The sequence below is a fragment of the Chenopodium album genome, chromosome 5 (genome assembly GCF_948465745.1).
Source record: "Chenopodium album chromosome 5, dcCheAlbu1.1, whole genome shotgun sequence".
Classification (NCBI taxonomy): Eukaryota; Viridiplantae; Streptophyta; class Magnoliopsida; order Caryophyllales; family Amaranthaceae; genus Chenopodium; species Chenopodium album.
In genome coordinates, this window is record NC_137838.1 from 19,709,567 (window position 1) to 19,717,646 (window position 8,080).

The following is an 8,080-nucleotide window of genomic DNA, read 5'->3' on the forward strand; positions in this document are numbered from 1 at the left end:
ACCGCCCAAAACCACAACCATACCCAAAATCCGAATTAAAAAAAAAAAAAAAAAGAAAACATACCTTTAAAATCGAATTTTGCTTTGAATGTCACCTAAAATTTGGTTTAATATGGCCAAATTCGACCATAAAAACTCTAGATCTAGAGTTTTAATGGTCGAATTTGACCCAAATAACCATTAATTTTTTGAGAACACCACACCTCCTACATTATTTAGACCCAAACTCTTGTTGCCGACAAAGAAAAGAAAGAAAGGAAAGGGGAAAAGGAAATAGAAGATAAAGAAAGGAGGAGCTAGAAGGAGGAGCAGGAATGAGAAAAGGAAAGGAGGAGAGAGAAAGAGAAGAATAAGAGCAGAGAAGTAATTAAGGGAGGCGGAAATAACGATGGAGTAGGGATTGGTGAAAAGAGTATTATTTTAAAAAAAAATTACATTCCGATGTAAAAATCCGTCGGAATTTTCCGACGGACTATAAATCCGTTGGAAACTATAAATTTAGACGGAAAATTCCGTCGGAAATCACATGTATTCCGACGGAATTTATTTCCGTCGGAAATTTCCGACGGAAAATAAATCCGTCGGAAATATCGATTTTTCCGACGGAATTTCATGTCCGTTGGAACCAGTCCGTCGCAATTTTCCTGTTTTCTAGTAGTGATAGTGTACCCAGGTCACAAATCAAGCATGCATTACCGCTAGCGATGCGGTGCATGGAACTTTGTGGAGGAAGTTGAAGAAGTGTCACGTCTTATGACACGTAATCGTGCTAAATTCCTTGGTGGTCACTTCTTAGGATTGACCATCATTAAAACTAAAGTAACATTTTGTTTAATTAGAATAAGCTCCAAGGATTTCATGTGTTAGCCAAGAGAGAAAACTTATCAATATATTACTCAACTACTTCACTAAACCATATCTTCTTCGTTACAAGGAATTTTCAGATGATTCAAATTGGAGATGAAAGTAGAGTCCAAGAGCTTTCCAACGCCCGATCATATGCCCAATTTGTGCATGAAATGAAGAAGTTATGAATGTTTAAAATCGAGTTGTCTAGCCAGAATCGTTGGAGCACCCACTCAGGATTGACTATCATTAAACTAGAGTAACATTTTGTTTAATTAGAATAAGCTCCAAGGATTCCATGTGTTAGCCAAGAGAAAAAACTTATCAATGTATTACTCAACTACTTCAATCAGCCATATCTTCTTCGTTACAAGGAATTTTCAGATGATTCAAATTGGAGAAGAAAGTAGTGTCCAAGAGATTTCCAACGCCCAATCACATGCCCAATTTGTGAGAGAAATGAAGAAGTTATGAATGTTTGAAATCGAGTTGTCAAGTCAAAACCGTTGGAGCACCCACTCAACATTTTACAACACCCACTCCTCTAGAATTGCGATTTTTGGCAGAAACTTTGGAGCAACCACCCCCCTTTATGGAGCGACCTCTCTTTGTGAGTGGAGAAACCGCTTCAACCCTCTAGAGCAAACACCCTAGTTTCGTAGTGGCTTTTATTCTTTCTTTTTGTTTTTCTTAGCTTGCTTTTGTTCTGGCCTTTTATGTGTAATCCAAGAGGTGTACGTAATTAAGGAACTCTAGGTTTTGTTTGTAAATCTCTATAATATAGGGTTAAGCTTGTTGTTTAGAGTAACCTTTGCTTAATTTTGAAATAAATGAGATTTTCTCTCTCTACCCATAATCTTTGTGATTATTGAAATCTATGCAATTTCTCCCCTAATTTTTTCCCTACTTTGTGTTAGACTTTGATTCCCTTGTTGCATCAAACTTGGTGATTGATGTGATAAGAATTTATCCTTTTTTTTTTTTTTTGTGTGTGTTCTATCTCAAATTGCATCTTGAATATTGAAGTTTAGTTGAAAATTGGTTTTTGTTGGTGATATCATATCACCTAGAGTGGACTGTCCTTCAATCTTGATTTTGTTTTTTGAGTGCAGTATGTTACAAGTTGTTTCATGGGTAAAGATTTGCGGGATCTAAAACAGGTTAATCCTTTAATTACAATCAAATAAATCGGACGAAAATTATCTTCACAACTACAATAGATCGATCATTGAAGAAGTCTGTAAATCACAGCGCTATGAAAGAGAGTATGAAGAATGTACAATATGCAACAACATCATAGCTCTGCTGAAAAGATATTTTTATTTGATTCAATTGTCGTGAATTTATTAGTTTTAAATCTCTTTGTACTTTGCAACATTATTGCTTTTTACGTTTAATAATACATAACTTCAACCGTTAATATTAATATTTAAAAATATACAAATTTTATAATGATTAAATTTAAAAAAAATACACATTGAGATCTCTCTATCTCTCACATCATCGTAAGTTATGCATTAACATACTACTTCCATTTCTTTTTAGTTGCAACTAGTGGGTATTATTTATGAGATATAAAAAATTCATTTATTGTAGCTAAAGAGAAAAGGATCTAGTATAATAATGTCTATGTAATAGGAAACGGCCAATCAGATGGAAAGCGAGAGCGAGAGCGTAGGGCGAATGGACTTTCAACTGAAGAAAATGATCTGCTGCGCAGATCTAATAAGAAAATTAAACGAAATTCATCGGAGATGTCGCCCATGGGGCAATCTACTGATATGGAAATGGAGACGTTTGTGGCAGACACTGGTAATGAAAATCAACCTTTGGATAAACCCTCCCCTGGGTCTTATATGCAAGCGGCGGCTGATAGACGGAGTTCATTGCGAAAGGAATTGGAGACTGAGGTTTATGAGGATGAGGAGGTGTCGGATGATGATATCCCGCTAGATTGCGACTCGGACGATGAGAGTTGTCCTACAATTTTGCTCACAAAGGAAGAGAAGAGGAGATTGCGTGCGCCGTGGAAGGATGCCCTAATTATCAAACTTTTTGATAAGAAGATGAGTTATGCAGTTCTGGTCAAGCGGTTGAGACTGAAGTGGCAATTGAAAGGAGACATTGCATTAACTGATGTTGGACATGAGTATTATGTAATCCGGTTTAATAATATGGAAGATTATGATTGGGTGTTGACTCAAGGACCTTGGCTAATTAGAGATAGTTATCTGACTATAAGGAAATGGGAACCAAACTTTGTTGCCGATGAAGCCCCAATCAAGAAATTGAATGCGTGGGTTCGAATTCCTCAACTTTCAGTGGAGTACTTTGACACACAATTCCTTTACAAAATAGGATCGAAAATTGGGAAAGTTATCAAGATTGATCGAAATACTGAGTCAAGGGATCGTGGTCAGTATATTCGTTTCTGTATTGAAGTGGATTTGACAAAACCTCTATTGTCAAAATTTAGATAGAATGGAAGAATATGGAAAATTCAATACGAAGGGTTGAGACAAATTTGTTTCAAGTGTGGTCATCTTGGCCACAAAGAGGATGGTTGCAGTTGGTTTAGAGAGGAGGATGGTGAGAAAGGAATTGGTAGGAACCAAGGGGAAGTAAATGTTGCTAATAAGGAAGTACCTAAGAATAATGTGCGTCCAGAGGAGCAAGGGAAATATGGAGCTTGTATGCTAGTTCAACGGCCTCCGAAGAAGTTACCTGTGAAGCAGAAGGTTGATCAGGGTAAAAAACAGAGTAATAATGGGAAGCCTGGTAAACAAAGTAGTTGGAGTGCTGCTGGTACCAAAGAGAAAGAACAGAATACTCCTAAACAAAAAGGGGAGAGCAGCTTGGGTATGAATGGTCAGAAGAAAGCGTCTAAGCCCCAGGGTTCGAGGTTCAATGTTTTGAGCTAGGAAGTTGAGATGGACCTTGAAGAGGAAGTTCTAGATAGAAACAGCACGCATGTGCCAACTAGGATTAGTGAGGTCGAGATTGATTCTCTGGTAGAGAAAAGTGTTGTGGATTTGGGGGAGGATGTAATTGTGCAAAAGAATAAAGGAGTGGATCTTGGTATTCAAGGAAGCATGGACGGAAATAAGGAATTTGATGAGATGGAGGAAGATTCTGCAGTGAATTTAGGAAATCCAAAAGATTTGGAGAATAAAAAGATTAAGGTGAATTGGAAACAAAAAATTGCTGGGGATAAAATTTTAAGAAATAATCCTTCTGATAAAGGGATTAATTCAAATAAAAATCAAATTCCCTTGCAAGTGAATAATTCTGTTAACAATTTAGACCCTTGTACTGTGACAAGGGATTCAATTTCGAATAGTGGAAATTGTTTTGGAGGTGGAAAGGAAAATCTCATAGAGATTGCTTCTTCAACTCCTTCTGGGTTTCGTGAGAAGAAGGTACAGTTTTTGGTGAATGATGCAGTACCAAGTTCCGATTACTTTGGTCACAAGAATCCCGATGGAATACGAGACATTCATCGACTACCAGACGGAAGGGCCAACTCTAGTATGTGCTCATCCCCTGGCAAACAAGGTGGCGCTGGAGGTGAATATTTTTTTGCCTCCTCAATTCAATCCGGCAGAGATGTTGGCAAGGTTCAGTCTTCCAATGGAGAAGAAGAGTCCAATGAGGGCCCTAAGAGATGCTTACCTAAGCATACTGCCTAATGTACCATTGGAAATCTATGATAGGTACCCTTCCTTTCCAGATTTTAATATGTCGATAAAAATTCTAATATGGAATGTTTAGGGGGTAGGGAATAAGCTCAATTCGATTAGAGAGTTGGTGCGTATCAATGATCCTATGGTTCTAGTACTTGTTGAAACTCATTTGAGTGGCGATCAAGCAGACAATATATGTTCTCGAATTGATTTTTCGGGACAAAGAAGAGTTGAAGCCCAAGGTTTTAGCGGCGGAATTTGGTTATTTTGGAGGAGGGAACATGTTAGTGTCACCTTATATGATGAAAATTCTCAACATATGACTGTTTTGATTGAGAAGAATGGTGAAGTACCTTGGTTGTTCTCTGCGATCTATGCGAGTTCGGATAGTACTCTTCGTCGTGATTTATGGAGGGATCTTGAGAATATTAGAAATAATTATCAGGGCCCTTGGCTCCTTGGAGGTGACTTCAATGAGACTATGTCGACTGAAGAGAGGAATGGAAATAACAACTCGGAGATGCAAAGGCGTTGTCTTGAATTTTCGAATTGGGTTGAAAATACCGGCCTAATTGATTTAGGTTGTACAGGCCCTGCGCATACGTGGTTTCGTGGACTTACACCTGACACCTTTAAATCGGCTCGACTTGACAGGGGGCTAGTTAATGAAGAATGGCGTTTGCTGTTCGAGGAGGGTGCAGTGCGAAATCTTCCAAGAATTAAATCGGATCACTGTCCGATTTTAATTAGTACTAATGGCTTCGCTCTTATTTCGATGGTGTAGACACCCATTTGTGTCTCCCCAAAACCAAACCCAGTGATGATTACCTTTCACGTCGAATCATAATCGAATGAAATGAAAGTGTGGAAAGGTCTAGTGTTGCGGAAAGTTTTTATTTCTTTTCTCTTCTCTCTGTTTTGGAAAACTTTATTTTAAAGAAAAAAGTCAATCCAGTTTGGTTGGTCCATGATATGGGTCTAATAATAGTGTAGTTGGATGGGGCTTGCAAAGACCTTTCTAACGATATATTATAAGCCCAATTCCGATGAATATTGAGGAAGTTATGGCCAATTTACCAAACTGGGCCAGGTTAGAGCTTTATGTACGGCTCAATGATCTAGGGGAGGGCCTAATATGATTTATCATTCCTAATGCAATTTGGAATGGTTTTAGTCTTCTAGATTCTTCTAGAAGGTTCTTTTCATTCTTAATTCAATTAGCATTGATAAGTTGACTTTGTTGACTTTTCAGAGTTTTAATCAAAATCAAATAGCATTTTCGAAGGAATTATATTATTTTATCCTCCAGTACGGTAAACTTATCGGATTTTCGAAAATGCGTTAAAATCAAGACTGGCATCCAACCCTAGGCCTTGGCGCCTGGAACCAGGCTTGGCGCCAGGCGCTAGCCACTGGTGCCTGGCGCCAGCTAGCCAAGGTTGGCGCCAACCTTGTTTCCTGAGCGTCAGACTCTGTTTTGTTAAATTATCTTTTTTGGCTAATTTTCTCTATAAATATCGTATCAAAAACTCCGTTTTCAGGGACCAATTATCTTCATTCTCAAGCTTTCATCAACAATCATTAATTCTTTAGCATTCTTTCTTTCTTACTTTGTATTCTTACAAAATTCCGCATTCGCAAGATCTAGAAACACCTAGCCATATTCGAAGTTGCCTTCGCCCTAGACGTGAAAGGTTTTAATTTCTGAGGGTTTGGTCCCAAATCTCTCTTTCAATTATTTAATTTAATTGTTTGTTTATTATTTTCCTTGAAGTTACTAACGTGTGTATTTTGTTATTAGAAAGAGGTACGAAGCATCAAAGTAAGTACTTTAATTGATTAATTGATATTATGATGTAGAAATCATGTTTACATTGTTATTATGATATTCCTAGTATCATGTTTAGGGAAAAGGTTATAATATCAAATATATTAAATATGCTTATTATGATTCCTATGATGCTTCCTATGTTCTTCCTAATACTTATGATTGTTAGTATCATGTTAGGGCTTGTTATTTTTATTATGCTTTAATATTAACATGAATATGATTATGATTATAATTGTTATAATGATTATGAATATTATTATTTTGATGATTATTTTATTTATGATAATTATTTCAATTATTATTAATATGATGATTATTTTCTTTTATGATTATTATCATGATTATTTCAATTATAATTTATTTTTATGATGATGATATTCATTATTATGTTGCTTGATGCTTATTATTTATTGCTTGATCACACTTTTTATTTCATGCTTAAAGGGAATTTGTACTTGCAATCACGCTTAATAAGATAATTAATAATCTTGTTAGGGTTAATGTGATTATAATTTCAAGTGATCGCCAATAATAGTTTATGTGTGCATTATATTCAACCAACATAGATTAAACAGGTTTAGGGTTAATCCTTTTGATTGCATGTTAATCAGAAAGCGCATATGAATACGATCAGAATAAAGTAGAGGCCTATTATTAGGGCAGATTCAATCTCTTTTAGGTTGGATTTGTACCTTCATCCCTGGACCCTTATTTGGTTCTAGACCTTATGGAGTTGACGATCTCTTGGATCGTTAAAGGGTGTAACTTTCATCCTATGAACGGTTTACAAGTTCCTTAAAAAACTTGTTGGCGACTCTTTTGCTCTATCTTCTTCCCTTTTGGACGCCACCGTACTTTAGTGTATGATCACAGTGGGGTTCAGGCTAGTGGGATTTTTAAGGCTTGAATTTATTCCCTACAGTTTTTGGCGACTCCGCTGGGGAGGATTTCTATTTTAATTCCTGAATTTGTTTCGGCAATGATTTAGAATGAGTGGATGAGACTCGAAAAGTTCTAAGTATTTCATGTGCGTAATTTTGATTAACATTATTGTCATATGCATAAAAAGGATCTCATTGGCAAGATCATCCGTAATGAGTCAAAAACATAGGATTTTACACGTAGGAAATTTGAGGAATGTCTTTCACAACTAGGACTGAAATAACACCTCGCGAAACTGGAAAATTTTATCGAGCACAGAAAGCTGCTGAGGCATGTGGGAAGTAGCGTCAGGGGCCAGAGCTTGGCGCCAGCATTTTAGTCGTAGCGCCAGACGCCAGTATTGGCGCCAGGCGCTACAGTTAAAAGCTGGCGCCAGTCTCTGTTTGCTGGCGCCAATTTCCCCCAATACCGAGCCAGAAATATGCGTTCTAATTTCGACCAGTTTTTCGTATTGTTTGCTCGATCCTACTTCTTGATTGAATTTTTTCTCACTTTTCTGAAACCCATATGTGTTCTACATATGGACATAACCCTCTGGGAATTCATGCTCCATCTACCCGATTGAACGCTCCGTGCAACAAAGGGTACATCCGAGAATGTTGAATTCACCAAACCATGGAAGCGAGTTTTTTTCTAAAACTCGCGGTGTCCCATCCACTCGCGCCAACCCTTCACGGTTAGGCTTCCGCGCGGTGCATCCGGACAATTAACCATGGACCCTCTATTGACTAAACCATATCCCGAACTTTAGAGAACTAGATCCATGGTTAGGTTGCAA

General features: G+C 37.4%; 1 protein-coding gene across 1 annotated transcript; it reads left to right on the top strand.

The window, feature by feature from the left end:
• Positions 1-4,671: 4,671 nt before the first annotated feature.
• LOC145632714 (uncharacterized) lies at positions 4,672-5,313 on the top strand. Its single transcript, XM_081685057.1, has one exon. The coding sequence runs from the start codon at positions 4,672-4,674 to the stop codon at positions 5,311-5,313; it is 642 nt and encodes a 213-aa protein (XP_081541183.1).
• Positions 5,314-8,080: the final 2,767 nt, after the last annotated feature.

Bases quoted from the DNA above. Each gene is read 5' to 3' on its own strand.
- LOC145632714 (XM_081685057.1), top strand. From the start codon at position 4,672: ATGGTTCTAGTACTTGTTGAAACTCATTTGAGTGGCGATCAAGCAGAC.